The 20,986-nt window shown below is 39.1% G+C and overlaps 1 protein-coding gene across 5 annotated transcripts in view; it reads left to right on the top strand.

Annotated features, from left to right (window-relative positions):
- The window catches only part of DNAJC13 (DnaJ heat shock protein family (Hsp40) member C13), a 122,755-nt gene extending 105,480 nt beyond the window's left edge, over positions 1-17,275 (top strand). For 2 of the 5 annotated variants that reach the window (XM_019934166.3, XM_073803814.1), the window contains 8 exons: positions 3,148-3,317; positions 3,480-3,522; positions 3,899-4,072; positions 5,648-5,827; positions 6,262-6,402; positions 8,045-8,188; positions 10,660-10,759; positions 16,425-17,275. In XM_019934166.3, coding sequence (XP_019789725.1) covers positions 3,148-3,317; positions 3,480-3,522; positions 3,899-4,072; positions 5,648-5,827; positions 6,262-6,402; positions 8,045-8,188; positions 10,660-10,759; positions 16,425-16,531 — 1,059 coding nt within the window. In that variant the 3' untranslated portion in view covers positions 16,532-17,275. The other 3 variants (XM_073803815.1, XR_012331351.1, XM_073803816.1) reach the window with 3 other exon arrangements.
- Positions 17,276-20,986: the final 3,711 nt, after the last annotated feature.

The following is a 20,986-nucleotide window of genomic DNA, read 5'->3' as shown; positions in this document are numbered from 1 at the left end:
CTACTGTGAACACATGTATACAAGTTTTTGTGTGGATATGTATTTTATTTCCCTGAGAGTAGAATTTCTGGATCATATGGTAACACTATTTTAAACTTTTCAAGGAATTATCAGACTGTTTTCCACAGTGGCTGCACCATTTTACATTCCCACCAGTGATGTGTGAGGATTCTGATTTCTCCACCTCTTCTCTGACACTTGTTATACTGGGTGGGCCAAAAGGTTCGTTCAGTTTTTTCCATAAGATGGCTCTAGTAGCACTTAGCTGTCTTTAACTTCATTCAAAATAATTTTGTTAGATTGAATGTGACAGCTGTCATATCAACGTGCATTTAAAAAAAGACTTAATCAATATTGGTTAATTTTTGTGTAGCCATTTTAATATTGAACATTTTTGGCATATTATGCTTTATTATTTCAAGAAAGGTAAAAATGCAACTGAAACGCACAAAAAGATTTTTGCAGTGTATGGAGAAGGTGCTGTGACTGCTGGAATGTGTCAAAAATGGTTTCAGAAGTTTTGTGCTGGAGATTTCTCGCTGAACGATGCTCCACGGTCAGGTAGACCAGTTGAAGTTGATAGCGATCAAATCGAAACAATAATTGAGAACAATCAATGTTATACCACGCAGGAGATAGCCAACATACTCAAAATATCCAAATCAAGCACTGAAAATCATTTGCACCAGCTTGGTTATGTGAATTGCTTTGATGCTTGGATTCCACATTAAGTTAAGCAAGAAAAGCCTTCTTGGGGCTTCCCTGGTGGCGCAGTGGTTGAGAGTCTGCCTGCCAATGCAGGGGACGTGGGCTCGTGCCCCGGTCCGGGAAGATCCCACATGCCGCGGAGCGGCTGGGCCAGTGGGCCATGGCTGCTGGGCCTGCGCGTCCGGAGCCTGTGCTCCACAGCGGGAGAGGCCACAGCAGTGAGAGGCCCGTGTACCGCAAGGAAAGAAAAAAAAAAAGCCCTCTTTACCATATTTTCTCATGCAATTCTCTATTGAAACGTAATGAAAACGTTTCGTTTTTAAAACAAGTTGTGACGGGCAACAAAAAAAGTGGATACTGTACAACAGTGTGGAATGGAAGAGATTGTGGGGCAAGCAAAATGAACCACCAGCAACCACACCAAAGGCCGGTCTTCATCCAAAGAAGGTGATGTTGTGTATATGGTGGAATTGGAAGGGAGTTCTCTATTATGAGCTCCTTCCAGAAAACCAAACAATTAATTCCAACAAGTACTGCTCCCAGTTAGACCAACTGAAAGCAGTACTCCATGAAAAGCGTCCAGAATTAGTCAACAGAAAACACATAATCTTCCATCAGGATAACGTAAGACCACATGTGTCTTGGACAACCCGGCAAAAACTGTTACAGCTTGGCTGGGAAGTTCTGATTTATCTGCCATATGCACCAGACATTACACCTTAGGGTTTCCATTTATTTCAGTCTTTACAAAGTTCTCTTAATGGAAAAAATTTCATTTCCCTGGAAGACTGAAAAAGGTACCTGGAACAGTTATTTGCTCAAAAAGATAAGTTTTGGGAAGATGGAATTATGAAGTTGCCTGAAAAATGGCAGAAGGTAGTTGAATAAAAGGGTGAATATGTTGTTCGATAAAGTTCTTGGTGAAAATGAAAAATGTGTCTTTTATTTTTACTTAAAAAACCGAAGGCACTTTTTGGCCCACCCAATATATCTTTGTTGAGTATAGTCATCCTAGTGGGTATGAAGTGTTATCTTAGGGTTTTGGTTTGCATTTTCCTGGTGCCTAATGATGTTAAATGTCTTTTCATGTGCTTAAGTGGCCATTTGTACCTCTCTTTTAGAGAAATGTCTGTTCACATCCTTTGCTCATTTTTAAATTGGGTTGTCTTTTTACTATTGAGTTGTAATTGTCCTTTATATATTTTGGATACCAGTTCCTTATCAGATATATGATTTCAAATATTTTCTCCCATTTTGTGGATGTCTTTCCACTTTACTGATGGTGTCTTTTTTTAATTTTGCTGAAGTCCATACTATCTTTGTTGTTGTTGTAGCTTGTGCTTTTAATGTCATATATAAGAAGCCATTATCTAATCCAAGTTTACAAAGATCTATGCCTGTATTTTTTCCCAAGAGTTTTATAGTTTTAACTCTTGTATTTATGTCTTAGATCCATTTGACCCAGAAAAGTGACACACATCCTGTTTTGTGGATGCTCTCTATCATGTAACTGACACTGTTTCCTTTAGTTCATTGGCTGCTAGGAGTTCAGGGCTAAATTTGTAATATATTGCTTGCAATTTTACAGAGCTTTTGATGTTTCCTTTGTGTACTGACTTCCTATTAGTCTCATTCATTCAAGTAAGAATCTGAATGAGTATACTCAGAGTTTACACTGAATGAGATATTCATTCAAGTATGTGCTTGTGACAGGGGCTGAAAATACAGCGACAGCAAGACAGACTTGGCCAGGGAAGTTTTCTATGAGATGAGATTTGAACACAGACTTGAATGACACAAAGGAGGGAAAACTATGTGAGGACCTGAGGGAAAAACTTATCTTTCCAACCTTCATTTTCCCTTTGTCCTTATGCCTCAGACTAATTTTCAGTTTGTGTGTATGTGTGTGTTGGATATATTTTTTTAAGCTGTTTTTTAAATCCTTTCTGGAAAAAGGCACAGTATAATGTAAAACATAATATAGCAAAATAAATGCACTAAAAAATACTTGTACGACACAAAGGTAGCATGAGAAAAATTTGTGAGGGTGTGGGGTGTGGGAGGGGTGGAGGGACAGGGCAGCTAAGGGCCTTCTGGGAAGAGGGAACAGCATGTGCAGGGCAGGATCTGGCAGAGTGGTGTGCTCTGGGAACTTCACACACCACTGGTGCTGAATTTCTTAATGTTTCTTAAATTTGAGGAGGAGAGAGGAAATGAACCTGGATAGGTAAGTAGTAGCAGGTCGTAGTGAGTCTTGTTACCTTTGCATAAACCAAGGTTTATCTGTTCTCTCAATCCAGAATTTTTGGATGATAGTTGTGGCCCATATCAGCCATAACACAAATTACAGCAACATTCTATCTTAGAGAAATGTAAAGCAGACCAAATATTGAGATGTTTCCAATAGGTCTTTTTTCTTTCTCAAACCTCCTCATCTAGGTTCGAATTACATTGATGAAATTTCTCCCAAGCGTTTTTATGGATGCCATGAGAGACAACCCTGAAGCTGCCGTCCATATTTTTGAAGGAACTCATGAAAATCCTGAGTTAATTTGGAATGACAGCTCCAGAGATAAAGTGTCCATGACAGTTAGAGAAATGGTGCTCGAGTAAGTCAAGAGACACGCAGTAACTTAGGGCCTTCAGATGGGGTCACCGGGCAGGCAGGCATGCCTCACGTTGTCTGTCACCTCTCTAAGGCTTACTCTACGTGCATGAAAGTGTGTCTTGTGACTGAAGTTTGATGTCCTTTCCCCTTTTTTTTTCCCAAGGCACTTTAAAAATCAGCAAGACAACCCTGATGTAAACTGGAAGGTAAAGTATACTTTAATTTAGAGGAAGGAATTCTACATTTTACTGTAAATTTTTGTTGTTTTTTTAAATTCCTGATGAGTGAGTTTAATGCCAACCTTTTAGATACTTTGTCATTAAGAAACTTAGGTCTTCCCCTTGAAAATAAGGTTTTAAACATAAAAGTAGGAATACTCACTTTCAGAGTAAGTAACTTAATCAAAGGACTTTTTCTGAATTTTGTTAAGAGAAAATAAAACAATAATTTTGATTTGATTATATAATGACTATTTAAGGACTAGTTAATTTCATAACGATTTCTTTAATAGGGTTTTTATTTCTTGCTTAATGTACAACTAATGATGAGTAAGTGACTTGACTATTCTTTCTCTATTTAAAGTTGCCTGAGGATTTTGCTGTGGTGTTTGCAGAAGCAGAAGGTGAACTTGCTGTTGGAGGAGTTTTCTTGAGAATCTTTATTGCACAGCCAACTTGGGTTCTAAGAAAGCCTAGAGAATTTCTTATTGCACTGCTAGAAAAGTTAACTGAGCTCCTGGAGAAGAACAATCCTCATGTAAGCTTTAGCTGTCAGCCAGACATTTCATATAGTTTGCTAAACACTATTTGCTAAACATGTTGATAGTGTTTCTGTTAAAACACCATCCTCATTGACCATACATTAAGAATTGGCTACCTCTTTCAATGTAGCAGCCACCCTTAAATTCACATATGCCTTGTCAAAAGTGAAACTTCTTGGTAAAAGTTGGAGTTATGTATATTGAGAGGATGCTATTTCTAACAATTATAGTAGCTCTGAAAGGTTTCTTCCGTCCCATTTCCAGTGATTGTATGGTTTTAAGGAGAAACCTAAATGTGCAGTGTAGAAACCTAAATGGAAGTGTGTCCTGCTAGGGCATGTTCTTCACTTAGCTTGCCATAGATGGCAGGAATGACCCTACTTAAAAAAATTGACAGGGGAGTCTTAACTACATGGGTGAACCCTGTACCTATGCTCAAAGCCAAAGGCTAGCAGGAAAGCAGGAGTGAGTAGGAAAGTAGACTTGGTCTTGGCTTGGCAAGTCATAAACCCTGATGTAATATAAGGTTTTGTTATTTGAACTCATATATTGAAAATAATTGAGGTACATAATTAATTAAACAAGCTGGCTATAGAGGTGATTAAGAGCCCGATCTGTGGTGTTAGATGGTCCTGGACCCCAGTACCAGCCCCACCAGTGACTAGCTCTGTGACCTGGAGTAATGCCTCCTGATTCTGCCTCAGTTACCTCATAGAAAGGTAACAGCATCTGCCCCTAAGGCTGAAGTTTTCATGAGTTTTGATAAATATGGAGTACTTAGTATAATGTCAAGTACTTAGAAATCATTAGTTACTATCATTAGCTTTGCAAGACTTCAAAAAAAAATTAACATTACGTTAGATATTTACATATGTCTCTTTCTATAGTCACATTTTCTCTTTACTAGGATTTTTACTACATATATAGTTTGCTTAAAAAATGAAATCCTCAGAAAGGAGAAACTTGGAAACAGAAAAACGTATAACATTTTCCTTCTACATTGCTTTCTTTTTCGGTGCATCCCAGCTTCCATGTTTATTTAAGACATGTTATGTTATGGATATATATGTTTGCATATAATGGTATAAGCTACAGGTTTTTGCAATCCATTTTCCACAATAGAAAGTGCATTATGGCAGCCAGACATGTTAATTAGTAGGATTTTTAATAGAACTGGGGAAAACATTTTCGCTAGTTCTTCATTCTCCTGAATTATTGATGTTCTTTGATATTGGCATTTCTATAACATTATCTGAAAATTTCTAGTAATATCTTTTGAGAGATGATTTCTTAATAGACATCTCTTTTATCTGCAGTAGAAATGAGATGTGGAATAGAAATGCCCAGAGAAAGGCTGCTTAGATTAATGTATCACATTCTTAAAGTCTTTTAAATTCATGCCTTTGTCAAGATGGGGAAGTTTGTTGTTCTTTTAGGATTTAGGGATCACTTTTAAGTATCAGCACTTAGAACTTGTGGGCCCTTAGTAACACCAAATAATTACCAAGGATGTTTAGGACTTCATCAGTATTTTACAGTTTGCTTGTTTGTTTGTTTTATACCCTCTCCAGGGAGAAACTCTGGAAACTTTGACAATGGCAACAGTATGCCTCTTCAATGCACAGCCTCAGCTGGCTGATCAGGTCCCACCATTGGGCCATCTTCCCAAAGTTATCCAGGCGATGAATCATAGGAACAATGCCATTCCTAAGAGTGCCATTCGAGTTATTCATGCCCTGTCTGAAAACGAGGTATTGATGAATCCATTTAGTAGCTTATAGTTCTAGAATTTATCTGTGCTCCCTCTTCCTGACTAATGTACATTGAAGTATAAATCCCTTTCCTACCATGTGCCTTAATCCATACGAGCCTCATGGTATTGTAACAATTCTTAAACTGGTTTAAATGATCTGATTAATAGGAGACTGAATTTGACTTAGTTCATTATTAAACTTGAGCTGAAGGGATTTCCCTGGTGGTCCAGTGGTTAAGAGTTGGCGCTTCCACTGCAGGGAACATGGGTTCAAGCCCTGGTCGGGGAACTAAGGGATTTTCGGCGTGCCGCGGCCCAAAAGAAAAAAAAAACTTGAACTGAATGTAGGTTTTTCATATATTATTGTGGTATTTACCTTGTTACATAAAATATTGCTAGTCTACAAGTAACCTTCTCTTTTTGGGCACTTAGCTGTGTGTTCGAGCCATGGCATCTTTGGAGACAATTGGCCCACTGATAAATGGAATGAAAAAGAGACCAGATACTGTTGGTCTAGCCTGTGAAGCAATTAACCGAATGTTTCAGAAGGAGCAGAGTGAATTAGTGGCACAAGTAAGTGACTTTCTAGATTTCTATTTTAGGGAAGGCAACATACCAAACAAATAGATTTTCACTTACTTAGCACTGATTTTGGTTTCCCTGACTTGGCAGAGAGGTAACTTGTGAATTTGTGCATGTGTAATTTTATATTTTATACACACACACACACACACACACACACAGGCACATGTATATATACACACAGAAAAGGTGGGCCAGCTACCCAAAATCCTACCAATATCAAAGTACTTTTGTGATGTCTGAATTTTAAATTTTGGTTATTTACTAAGCATTTATCCTTAACTTGCTTTGTAAAATTTATTTTATCCTTTTTGGAAAGATTCATTCTGTTTATTCATTCCTTTGTTTCTTTTAAGTCATGTTCAAAAAACATGCCAATGTTTTTATAGTCCTTTTCAAAGAGACTACCCATCTAATGAAAAGAAGACTTAGTGGGTACCAATGTTGCAGACATCAAGGGAACAAAAAAACATATAATAAATTTAGAAGCCATTGAGAAAGTGATCTTTCTAAAATACAACTCTTAAAAGTGTAACTCATTCTTCACTTAAAAATCCTTCAGTGGTTTACCATTACCTGCCAGATGACAAAGTGACATTTGACATCCTTAGCCTGAATACAAGGCCCTTGCATCCTTATTATCTGGCCCTCCTATTTCCCAGCCCCTTTTCCTCTCACATCTTCTCTCCCCATCCACCCCCACTTCCATCTCTGTTCCTTGTTCAGTCAGGTTAGAAGTACTGAGTACATTTCAAGGAGATAATTGGATGCTCTGAGGTTCAAACTTATAATTGGCTAGGAGGGTTGTTGTATTGGAAAGAACATGAGTTAGTTCTACCACTTGATGGCTCTGTGACCTCAGGCATGATATTTACCCTTACAGTACTCAGATTACTCATCTGTAAAATAAAGTTATGACTTCTCACAGGGTTGTTCCAAGAATAATATCTGTAAAAAAGAGGTAGACTGACTTAGTTACTTCCACCTCTTTCCTTTGAATCTCAGAGTGGGCAGTGAAAATTGTGTGGTAGCAGAGTATTACTTAGCTTTTATTAGGCTGATAGAAAATGTATGGTGAATGCAAAGGTTGATGTTTTAAGAAAATGTGAAAACTAATATACTGCCAATATTGTTGCCCATCAGTACATGTCCTTAGAGGAAGCAGACCAGTATACTCGCTGAAGCTCAGGTTCTGTACTTTATAGGTCCAAACACAGATTCCATTACTATCTTGCTCTGTGACTGTCAACATGTTTTACCCTCCATGCGTTGATTTTTCCATCGGCAATATTATAGTTATGCCTACATCATTAGGTGTTGGGAGGATTAAGTAAAATAATCAGCATATAGCATTTAAAATAGTTGATGGAACAGAATAAAATCTCATTAAGTAAAAATGTCATTATTATTAGATACCCTCACCCCCAAAATTCTGCATCTGGCATTAAAATAAAATAAAGCAGAGTGTCCTCTTCCAGATACGGTTCTGGGGGTGAAATTATTTCCTCAGTGGATGGCTTACATTTTTTAAAGCGTATATATTTGTGTTTGTGTCTCTCTCTATATATGTAGACACACAGACACATATATACACACATGTACACACATATGTATACTTAATATTCTCTTCTAGGCCCTGAAAGCAGATTTGGTCCCATACCTCTTAAAATTACTTGAAGGCATTGGCCTTGAAAATCTGGACAGCCCAGCAGCCACAAAGGCTCAGATTGTTAAAGCTCTCAAGGCAATGACTCGAAGCCTGCAGCATGGAGAACAGGTGAGTCTACACAGAGGTAACTTTGATCTGCCGATTACAAGGCATTTTCAAAGCCAGGTGTCTTGGCCATTGGTGATCTATGCACCTCAGCTCAGGTTCCACCTACAGGTGTGGTTCTTGACCGTAACTGGAGCAGATCCCAAAACCAGGGATGGACTAGCATAGCTGCCTCATAAAACACAAACTATATACTCAAATAGTCACTGGGAGGATTCTTTCTCTGGATAGTGGTAACATGTTGCACATTCTTCAACATAGAAGAATACTGAGCATTTAGTTGCCGGTTAAGATTAACTTTCAGTTCTAGGAGTTACTGTGGAGTAGTGATAACCGCATTCATTAACCATCCCATAATACCATTTTAAAAGATACAGAACATCATTTTAGTTTCATCTCCTTCCGTTATTAGCACTTACAAAGTGTTGGCTTCCTTTTTTTGTAACTTAGATTCTATTAATGTGTTTCAGCTGCATGCATATGCTGAGTTCAAACCAGTTCAGTAATTTAATTTTCCTCATTGGTTTTATTCTTAATGTTGCTTCTGAGGAGTTCCTTATTCAGTATTATTATATAGCCCTATCTAGTAACGCTCTCTTTTTTTAAGGTGAGGTGAAATTTACATAACAAAATTAACCATTTTAAATTGAACAATTCACTGGTATTTAGTGCATTAACAATGTTGTATAACCACCACTTTATCTAGTTCCCAAAACTCTGTACCAATTAAGCAGTTATTTCCCATTTCTTCTTCCCCTCAGCTTCTGGCAGTCACCACTCTGTTTTCTAGGAATTCACCAATTCTGGACATTTCACATAAATGGAATCATACAATATGTGACCTTTTGTGTCTGGCTTCTGTCACTTAGCATGTTTTCAAGGGTAATCTGCGTTATAGTGTGTTTCAACACTTCATTCCTTTTTAAGGCTGAATAATGTTCCATTGTGTGTATATGCCACAATTTGTTTACCCATTCATCCGTTCATAGATGCTTGGACTATTTCTACCTACTAATGTTCTTCTGTAGGTTTAAATTGACTTAAAGCTCTCCTTTAGTGAATCCACTGTGTTTGTGTGTTCCAAATAAAGAAACATTTTTTATGCTGTTGTCCCTCCTAGCAGTATTATCATTTGAACTATTTAAGGTGATAATAAAGAAGAGAGACAGCATGTGCTGCTGCAGTCATTAACTATATGTTGAATAAAGTTACCTGTGGGCGTTCTGAATGCCAAGCAAAGGCACTCCTGTGTACCATGCACCGGCAATTGTCCTCCCCTCCAGATTCCTGTTGATGACAATTAGCAGAGCAACCTTGACCCCCACCTTCCACTCCCAAGGGAAGGAAAGAATTATGATAGTTTCCAAAATAGGAACTTTAGCACCTTCACAACTAATCACTTCCACCATTGCTTCTCCCCAAGGTTGGGACAAAGAGTCTTTTGGACTCACACAGTCCCCGTGTATATCTCTACTTTAATGCTTACCACTAAGTTATCTGGCATTGTCTGTCTCCCCTACTAAACTGTAGGCACTTCAGGGACAGAGAAAGTCTTTCTCATCTTTGTGTCCACTGTGCAACCCAGTGATCTGAACTTTGATCTGAACTTTGATATGCAAAAGATATCCTCTACATTGGAATTTCCTAAACTTTGTTTTAATCTATGTCACAGAAAGAAACATGTCTTCCATCTTAGTCCAATACACATTTACACACATGTTATTTATACTCATATGTGTATATATATCACAGAACAATTTTGCCCACTTTACATGTGATACTCTGATGCTTTCTATATTAATCTATTTTATTTTCTCAAGCATGTTGATCACAACTGTCTTAATAGATTTCTTAAACTTCTAACAGGCCACATCCATAGTTTGAAAAAGTGCTTTACATTGTAGCTTGAGGGACTTCCCTGGAGGTCCAGCAGTTAAGACTCCGCACTCCCAGTGCAGGGGGCCCGAATTTGATCCCTGGTCAGAGAACCCGAATGCCGCAACTAAGAGCCTTAATGCCACAATGAAGATCCCATGTGTCACAACTAAGACCCGGTGCAGCCAAATAAATAAATAGATGTTAAAAAAAAAAAAAAAAGTTGTAGCTTGAGTTTTGCAGTAGCTCCTCCCCAAACCCCTTCCTCGGGAATACTTCATGAACCCACACCACACTGTCAGCCAGTTGTTACTATCACAAGAACATCTTCATGCCAAAATTACATACAAGTGAGTAAGTTCAAATAGTAGAGTCCAAGTTTAGAGGGAAGACTGATTTAGGGACTTCTTTGCATCTGGCTTAATGAGATGTGCCTGGTGTAGAGTGTCTGATGAATGTGAGGTCTTGGTTCATCTTTGGTTCTTCCTCAGCTGGCCTCTTCCTTTTGTCTTGGAAGTTTGCTTTTTCTCTTTAATTTCATCTACCAACATCTAGCACTTAGTTTGTTTAAATTCAAAGAGTTTGTTTTACTTCCCTAGGTGAATGAAATCCTGTCTCGTTCTTCAGTCTGGAGTGCCTTCAAAGATCAGAAACATGACTTGTTTATTTCTGAGTCACAAACAGCAGGATACCTCACAGGTAAACCACACCCAATTCTCTTCCCTAAGACACATGGCAGAAGCCACTTGGACCTTTCTTTTGCCCTGTCTAGACTAAAAATGGCATTTAGAGGGTTTTCCTAGGTTCCTAGCTACCTGTCTTGGAGATGCTGTGGGCATGCAGTGGACCTCTGGTTCTAGCCCAGACAGCATGCGAACTGCTGTGGTGTTGAATGTGTGCTGACTGCAACGCGGACTCTGCTTAGTTTTGATCCAGTAAATCCATGGTGTCATATGTTGTATTTGGAGTATGGCTGTAAAATGTTTATCTTGAACATGTAACAAAAGAGTAGAGAAATATCTACTCAGAAATATCAGTATCAGAAACATGACAGCATCGTTCCATTCTGTCAGAATACTAGGTTGAAATTCCAAATATGCATACTCACATGTGAAATATTTTTTCTTCAAAGTTACCAGTGATTAATCTGAAGTTTTACTAAATATTTAGGGTTTATCTTTTCGTGGGAGGAAATATGTGGGTATCATAAAGGAAAGGATGTTTTACTGCCTAGGGATCAGAAGATAAAACACTTCAGAAGCTTGGGACATTTGTCCATTTGACAGACTTATTTTAGTAAGTCTGAAAATGAAATATGGTCTTTGGTATAAAAGTTTTTTTTTTTTGGTATAAAAGTTTTTAGTTTGAAATTAACCTTAGGAATATTAAGTGGTTCTTGCAGTCTGCCTGAAATTATAATATTTTTAAAATGTCAGCCCTGCGTCCTCCTCTAACCAGAGATGATGTAGGTAAATTGAGAGAAAAAATTAATTACCCAGCGTTTCTCACACCAGTGTAACTGTTTTAATAATCTTGATCACTAGTATAGAAATTTATAAATCCTGAAGACCAAATCTTAAATATTCAGAAGTGAGGACTTTGGAGAAAGTTTTACATGGTTTTAATTTTAGACGTGGTTGTGACATTACTGTTTTTTCCTCCACTGTGACCTCTTTAATATTAAAACACTAAAATTTATAATCAGACTTATAGAGTTTATGAACATGTGGTACATGTGTGTACATTAAGAGTAGAGTGCCATGGGTTTCCCTTCTACCTTTCCCATCCCCTGCCCTATGATGTCTATGGAGAGAAATACCTAGAATATAGTCTTAGTCTCTTCCATATCTCTTTCAAATTCGGGGTAAAGCTGTAGCTTCTAAGTAGGAGTATGTTCTTATAGACACACTAAAAACTTTACCTCTTTAGACTCTTTTCCCAAAAAGTTTACACAATACCACCTTTTCATGGTATTATATTCATTACTAAAGAATGGTATGATTGGAAAATCTGCTGTATTTTTTCTGGCTGAGAGTAAACTTATTTAAAATTTTACCTTGAAGAATAGGAAGATGTAGATTACAAGCAGGGACAGGAAGCCCTCTTCTAATTCTTTTTGTTCTTGAGTGTACTTCACATTCATTGCATTCACTGACTTGACTGGATGGAATAAAAGACTGCAGGTGATCCTTGATGTACTAACAGCTGTGGGTCAAAAGGTCTGTCGTTAGAATACAGAAGAGAGAAGGATTTATCTTTAGAGACCTACAGTTCCTTTAGAAATCACTTGGTCCTCACCCCCACCCAGATTCCCTGATAACTATAGGAAAAGTTCAGGGAGCCAAAAGGTTTCTGTCTGTGCCTTTCCTTTTACTTGGATCCCTGGCGTGGCTTCTGAATGAGTTATGAGAAGCAGCTTTGATGGGCTGCAGAAGGTTAGGGAAATAAAAAGGCTGGGGTTTATAAATTTCTTCACAGCCTTGGTCTGGCTCAGGGGGCAGCAAGTTCCATATAAAGCCATCGAGGGGTAGGTGGTATAAATCCCAGCCTGGAAAGGGCCTGGAGTTTTACTCTGGCCATTCTGAAGGTCATTGTTGAAGCCCAAGGGCACATCAGTTGATGTTGGACAATCTAGACTAGCTCTGAGCTGTGTTGGCCCCCAAATTGTCCAGTTCTTAGCACATCATCAGTCTGGGATGTTCTTTTGTTGTGAAAGTACTACCGGTTGAACCGATGTATATTTATTTCTTGGGTTGTCAAATGTTTTCTATTTTGTGTTTGAGCTTTTCCATTGAATTGTGTGTCATTGTTTGATAAAAGAGGCTAGTACTTCTAATAATGATAAAATTCCGTTATGTGGAACTCCATGGAATGTATACAGTGTTGTGTTGAATTGGAATTTTAAATTTACCCCACCCTGCCTTCAGTCTTGAGAAGATTCAGTTTGTACCAGCCTCTGTCTAATCAATTTGCAAATGAAATAAGGTGCTGTGAGAACATAAGTCGTCACCAGCCTTTTCTTCCAATAAGTCGATTTTGTTTAGGAGATGGGGAGAGATGAGAGAAAGCTAATTACTATTTCAAAATAAGATGGGAATGACTAATCACATTTATAATTTTCTTCTTCTTGGCTGCTGAGCAAATGTCACTCAGTCACATGTTCAGGATTTGGGGTAAAAATTAAAATGTCCTAGGTAGGATTACTCAATGTTGATAAATTGGGATGAGACTGACCCTCTAGCCTGGCATATTGTTTTGTTTTATGATAAATGTTCATCTAAAAGTGCCTCAATGGGACTTTACCCATGGTGCAGTTAAGCTGTAACTGCTCATTGTGTAGGGCCTTGGGTTACTTAGCCATTTATTTTGTTTTAGAAGAGCTTGGTGCTAACAAGCTCAAAGCCCTATAAAAATTTCAGCAGTGAAAATCCTCAGATTTCCTCACCTAGAAAATCAATAGAGAAAGAAGGAACAACAGGGAAAGAAAGAGTAGTGGGCCAAGGCAAAGATGCTTTTAGGAGCTAGACTTGGAGATGAAGAACTCTGTACTATATATTTATTTACTTCTATTTTAATTAGAGGCATGTGAAATAGTTATCTTGTTTTCCTAAGGTCATCAAAGGGAGCAAGGGTGCATTTCTTGGGCCTCTCATCAAACTGGTCCATTAGTTCTTTGCAGAGTTGGTTTTTATTACCTTTTGGTTTTCTTTTTACACATGTCCAAGACTACACAGTGGGAGCCATGTTAAGAAAGATTCCCTAAGGTCAGTGTCGGTTTATTGTAGGACATTGCTGCTAAGACACGGCTTCTTGTTTCTTCCCCCCACTGAGAATCCCATGTTCATTTTCACCAAAGGCCGTGCTCCTTCCACTACTCCATCATGGCAGCCAATTCCGTTCTGTGGGATTCTTGGTTTTCACATCCCTCTTAAAGAGTCCAGCTGCCTTACACAGTGTGCCATGTGCCCCGTTTCTGGCAGCCCCTACTCTTTCCTGCCATGTTTCTCTGGAGAACACAGTGTCGTATCCTAGCAGACTGTAGCTTCCAGCCCCTAGAAACCAGACGTGTCTGGAAGAGGCCAGGAGTGTGAGGGAGAGAGTATCTCAGACTTCATTTAGAGAAATACCAGGAATTGACTTGTCTTTCCTAAAGAGGCAAATGGTGGGGCTAGAATTTGGTCTCTTCTGAATAATCCTTCTAGGCCCATCATTCACAATTTAGATTTTAGCCCAGAGGTTCCCAAAATTTCTCAGTTCACAGTGCCTTACTATCTTTTTTTTTTTTTTTTGCGCTACGCGGGCCTCTCACTGTTGTGGCCTCTCCCATTGCGGAGCACAGGCTCCGGACACGCAGGCTCAGCGGCCATGGCTCACGGGCCCAGCCACTCCGCGGCATGTGGGATCTTCCCGGACCCAGGCACGAACCCGTGTCCCCTGCATCGGCAGGCAGACTCTCAACCACTGTGCCACCAGGGAAGCCCTATCTTAGTCATTTTTTTTCTTGATCTACCCTTAGGCCAAAAGAAATGCTTAATAATTAAGTTTATTAAGTAGTTATATCCAAACAACTTGCAAGTAGTTGTTTGTATGGTATCCAACAGATGTCACTTGTCTCTCAAATTTAAAATAGCCCATGTGAATTTGCCCCTGGGTGCCTCAGCGTGTAGTCTGAGAACCACATCCTTAGTCCTTTCTCTATATGTAGCATTCATGATTTGGTCTCATAATCTTCATTTGATGTGAACTAAGTTGAGCCCACATCAGAAGTGCTCAGGAACTGTACCAATCTGGAGTGTTTAGGGGTTTATTCTTAAGGGTTGCATCCTTGGTGTGTTCCCTAGCAATCTTGCTGCTGCCTGAAGTTCATAGTGGCAGGTTGGTGGGAAGTGATGTAACCGTGTGGCGCTATTGCTCTGAACCGCTGTCAGGGGGGTATGGTCTCTTTCCTGAGCAGTCTGTGGAAGGCCTGGTGTCCTGATTGGTGGAAAGCAGGGGTTGATAGATGCAGGCCCACCTTGCCTTAGAAAAGGGAAAATCCTTTTTCTAGGTTTTCTAAGTTCCCGGGCACTCCAGGTGGCAAGCGGCACCTCACGTGAGCTGAGTTGTCTCTGGCCACTGTGTAACCACGTGCTGGATACACAGTGTCTGCTTTCTTCACGCCCTCAGTACAAATGCTCATGAGGTTAAAAACAAGATGAATCTGAATTGTCCCCCTTTTGTCCTGCTTCAGTCCCTGTTATACCTTAGCCTTCATCAAACTGCTCTGCTGTTTGCACTTCCTTATGACTTCCCTTGCTGCTTATGTTTCTTTTTTTCCCCTCAGGTGTCTCTCCTTCCCTTCTAACTGGCAGCAGTCCCCTTCACCTCAGGAGCGGGCTTTAGATCCGCTCTGCCAGGCAGCTTGCTAACTTCTGTGTAGCTCTCTGAAGCAGGTAGAGAACCATTTTGCTAAATGCATGCCGCTTCCACTGCTTTTCTAGTCCTAACCCTTCAATGTTCCTTAGCTGTTTGCCTTGTTTCCTATGATCTCAGCTAAAAGTATTGTTCAATATGCAGTATTATGCTACAGTACGGTGTCTCTTGCAAGTACTCTGTACAGTTGTGCAGTGATTCTGAGGTGTAATTAAATGTCTCTGCAGTTCATGATAAACTAGAGGGCTAAAGCCATTATATGCTCATAGGCCACATCTTCATAAATGCTGGCGTAGATAATGGCATTTTTGTGCACTAGAGATTGTTAGAATCAAGACATATAAAACTAAAATATTGATACCTTTTCCATAGCACTCTTATTTTTACCTATGAGCGATGTCCAGAGCTTGCGTTTTCTTTCTCAGAGACCTTGGTGTAGCAACCCTTGTTCATTTGGTGTTACTTGTTATAGTAGCATTTCTTTGCACCAAATGAAAATAGGTTATCTCGAATGTGGATAGAAGTGTATTTTGTTGGGAATTCATCACGTATGACTTTCGAATGGACTGACCCAAGTACAGAGTTTCTTTCCTCTGTTCCTATTTTTTTCTCATTTGACGTTAGCTATATCCTTCAGCGTCCAGGATTTTTTGAAAGATTGAACTTCCCAGATGTGAGAAGGGAAATTTTTTTCCATATTTCCACACCAGTGTTACTGTCCAGCATAAATTTTGAAATGATTTTTAACTTTGTCGTATAGTAAAGGCAAACCATGAAAATGGTGCTGTGTAGCTGTTTTAAAGTTTTCGTTGTATGCTTAGGTAATCCTAATAGATTGTATCAGTTCCTTGTGATGGGGTGCTTGACCTGGTTCTGACATTTTTGTAAAGGTCAGTGTTCTCACATGACTCTGCTCTTTAGAAGGTGTGTATTTTTCCTTTCTCTCTTGCAGGACCTGGAGTTGCTGGCTACCTTACTGCAGGGACATCGTCATCAGTCATGTCTAACCTGCCGCCTCCCGTAGACCATGAGGCAGGCGACCTTGGCTATCAGACTTGAAACTTTCTTGAGACACAATAAACGCTGAAAGGCCAGTGCCCCGTCCACATTCCTCCAGCTGATACGTTGAAGAAAACTCTTAACTGCCTTTCTCCTGGTTTCATGACAGTGTTATTCCTTTTTCTATAAGTATATTTTTATTTAGGAAAAAGTCAGTGATTCTAATTGTATCACGTTATAAGAAAGCACTCTGTGGATCAACCTAAGCAGGTACACAAGAATTTTTTTTCTTGATGTATGTAAGCACATTTTGTTCCTTTATATCTGTTTACAAGACTGTGAATCAAAAAGACAAAACTTTCTTCCTAGTTTTTATAATGTTTTTTTGAACTAGTGTGACTGTGGGGTTGAACTGCAGTCTACAGAAATTGGGAAATCTAAGTCACCCCTAAGAAGGGCATTTCCCTCTCCTGCATCGAGTCTGTGTGGCTGTTCTCCTACCTATTAGGTTTTGTCCTTGCACCTGTTCGCTGGTATCCTCTCCTCAATTATTAACCTTCTGAGAGCTCACAGCATACGTCGGTATGTATAACTGGCTTTACCAAATTGAATGAAAAAGGAGTTGTGCAAAAAAATTTAAAAATGGATGTCAAGATGTTATGTAAGAGATTAGTGTAATTGTGAAATGTTCTATACATTATCAAATATATAAAGCTTTCTATATTGAATGTACATTATACAGATCATTCTTATGTGTACATAAAATTTTAAAAATAAAGGGAATTGACTGCTTTGTTAATGAGATATATTTGTTCTCGTTTCATTTTTCCCTTTGAAGACCTTGTATATCTTTATTTCTAAGACAGATCTTGTAGTAGTAGCAGTAAACAGACTTTGCCTCACATTTCTACTATCTCATACAGCTACATTGACATATTATGTTCATTCCTAAATCCCTTCATTAGTATTTCAACCACATCTAAATTTCAAGACACAGACAGCGTCTCATTTATTTTCCATACAATATTCAGGAATGGGTCAGGCTGTTAATAAATAGTTTAATGCATGTGACACATTAATTCCAATATTTTTAAGAGGAAAGAAATTTAAAGAGTGAGAGGAGATTTCACATAACACAGATTTCAGCACTGAGGTCTTCTAGTGTGATCACAGACTACAAGAAAATATAAACGTGTAAAATATATACAAACACTTCTTAAAGAATAAGGAAATATCCAACCCTCCAAGTTGCCTTTGAAAGCAAGAACCAAGTTTATTCCACAGTTGATGTGTAAGAAGAGCTGGAATGGACACTTAATTCATATCATAAATTGTTAATTCAAAATTTTCCATCAGATTTATCCATCTCTCAACTTAAAGATTATGGAGTAATGTACCCATGTAAGTATTTTAACATATACCTAGGTTTTTAGTTTCTAAGAGGCAATATTTAGTTATAAAAATATGTTCACTAAAAGAGATTCTAACAGCTAATTTAGGAGTAGGTGTTTTAGAAGAGCATAAATCAATACAACAATATATTTTCTTTAAATACTAAAAGAACGTAAATATTGTGAATATTTACAGTAAAGGCCCATTTAAATAAATCTGCAAGTCACTGATGTTTGAATACCAATAACAGTTCATCTTTTTTTTTATATTTGAATTTTATTTATTTTTTATACAGCAGGTTCTTATTAGTTACCCATTTTATACGTATTGGTGTATATATGTCAATCCCAATCTCCCATTTCATTACACCACCACCAACCCATCTTTATTGAACATTATGCCAAGCATTTTATAAAGTGTCGTATGTGCATGACTTCAATTAATCCTCAGCAAACCTATGGGCTTGTTGCTGATATAATTCCCATCTTCCAGGTGAAGAACATGAGGTTCAGAGAGGCAAAGCAACTTACCGAAAGTCACACAACTAGTAAGTAACAGAGTAAGAAATTAAAGCTACTTTTACTTGACACCATAGTCTGTTTTCTGAGCCACTATTCTGAGATAGCGATAATCTCAAATAGGTGTATGTGACTAGGAAGACTGAGTTTGTTTTTCTTTTTTTTTTTTAATATTTGAGTTATTACTTTTTTTTTTTTCTTTTGGCCACACCTCACGGCATGTGGAACTTCCCCGACCAGGGATCAAACCCATGCCCCGTGCAGTGGAAGCACCGAGTCTTAACCACTGGACCACCAGGGAAGCCCCTGTTTTTCATTTTTAAACATTTTTTATTGTAAACTAAAACAGGTATAGAAAATCTCACTGAACAAATTAGTGAATCACTCTTGACCTCCCAGGCAGGTCAAGAACTTTGCCAGCCTCTCCAGAAGCCCCAACATGTGCCCTCATCAGAATCATAGCCCTTCCCTTCAAAAGTGACCACTTGTCCAACACTTCCTTGTGTGACTTCGTAGTTCATCACCCACATGTACATTGCTAGACACCAGAGTTTGGTCTTGCTTTTTTTCTTTTTTAAATGTGTCTTTGAGTCTCTTTCAATCTGGCTGCCCCTCCATCCCTTTCTTTTCCCCACCACTTGTCTGTCAAAGTCCCTGTGGCCATTTGACTTGTTGGTTTTCCTACAGTTGGAAGTTGCTGATCACACAGTCGTGGTGTAATTCAGCTTGGTCCTCTGTCCTCTTTTGGAGTGGAGGTTTTATCTGAGATTTATGCGTGGGGAAATTTGCCCTGAGAGAGAAAAGTGAGACAGCATGAGCAGGGTAACAGGAAAGTAAGTATAGGATATCTGGAGGGGTGGGGTGGTATGGTGTGGGTGGCATATAGCGGTCCAGAGAGAACCGAACCTGAGGCCTAGGGAGGGGCCAGTTGGGCAGTGTCCTGAGTGCCAAGCTGAGGCATCGGCATGCAGGCCCAGATGTGGTTCAGGAATGAGAGCTGTGTTTTAAAATAGCAGTGAGCTGAGATCAATTTGGTGTGTTTGTTGGTGGGGGAGGGTGGTGAGAGGTGGCAAAACTGAAAGACACTAGTAACACACAGCCCATCTAAGGAGCAACGCAGGGGACGAACACGGGAAACGGGCAAGAGACCACTCTTGGAAGTCATGTAAGCCCGAGGATTGTCACTAGATAATCAGCTCCAGAACCCTTTTCAGTCCAGAAATTCTGTGATCCCTTTCCTAAGGCATATTGTCTGTTATGTGATGAAATGTCTCTAAATGCCTAAACTTTACTAGGATTTGGGGAAGAGCAATTTGCAAAAAGTATTGCAGATAAACTCAGTCTGCTTCTGGCAAACTGTTGACTAGAAATTTAACTACCTGCTTGGAATGCATGGCCCCCTATATGGTATAAGCACTTCCCTTTAGTGGCCAGAGGGGCTGTGAGCAAGGAATGCAAAGGCTCCCTTGCATTTGTTCCCTTATCTATAAAATAATGATCATTCTTAACCCATCCTTCCCAGGGCTGTTGTGAGGATTAAATACGGCTGTGAGAGGGTGTTGGGAACTGTGAGGCCTAAGAAGAGTGATAATAATGGTGAGCTGTTGTATCAATAGCAATTTTTCTCATCGTCTTCATACTTGGGATCAGGAATAGGGTAAAACAAATTCCAAGGACACTTTAGGTCAACATAAAGTGATTTGTAATTTTTTGTTAGTTTTTAAAATAGTCATGTTGTTATGTAATCACTAACTAAAAAGTCATTATCTTGGCTCCAAAATCAGAGATTCCATAATTTTTGGTCAGCAAAACCATCTGTTTCCTACACACTAAAACATCTTTTCCCTTAAGCTGTTGCCTGTGTACCATCAGATAAGGTCCAAGAGGCAAGACCCAGAGAATGATTTAAATTTACTCCCAAACTGAGGACGCTTAACAACTGAGTTGATTGAAGAGTTCTGTACTAAAACTAAAACACAGACTGTTTACACAGTCAAATGAGTCTCACTATAAAATGAAATGTAGAATTCAGAGTTTGGAGTTGGTGGATTAGAAAAAGCTAGAGAATACAGAATTCCTTGGAAGGCTGATTTCTAGCAGGCAGGGATGCCTGGACAACAGCAACCAGCCTCCAGTTTCCATTCCACTATGAAGAGACCAGAGCTAAAACCTTGACCTGCAAAGGTCCGGTGGGTGGGTGCACAGGGATGGCAGCTGTGCCCATTGGAGAGCAGCCTCTGCTTGGCTCCACTGGGACCTTCTGGGGGAAGAGCAGTCGCAGTGTGCTAAATGCTCCCATGCTCAGGAAATAGTATCAAGTCTGGATTTCCATGTGAAGTTGGCTTTTAAAACATGGGCAACCCATTCAAAGTTTTTAAAACCAAGTGGGCCATACAAAAGTATCTGCAGATTAGATTTGACCCAAAGGTATTCAGTCCTCTTGAAATGAGATCGAAAATAGGGGTTACACAGAGTTGGATGAATGTGCTTTCTGTCTAATGAGTTAATTAAGTCAGTTGTATTTTTAAATGACTGAACTGCTGTTGCAGTATGGGGTAGTTTCACCATCAGGTGCACTCCTGCTGCTTTCATGAAGAGAGGGAAA

This window comes from Tursiops truncatus, chromosome 4 (genome assembly GCF_011762595.2).
Source record: "Tursiops truncatus isolate mTurTru1 chromosome 4, mTurTru1.mat.Y, whole genome shotgun sequence".
In the NCBI taxonomy this organism is placed as follows: Eukaryota; Metazoa; Chordata; class Mammalia; order Artiodactyla; family Delphinidae; genus Tursiops; species Tursiops truncatus.
This window is presented reverse-complemented; position numbering and strand designations above follow the sequence as displayed.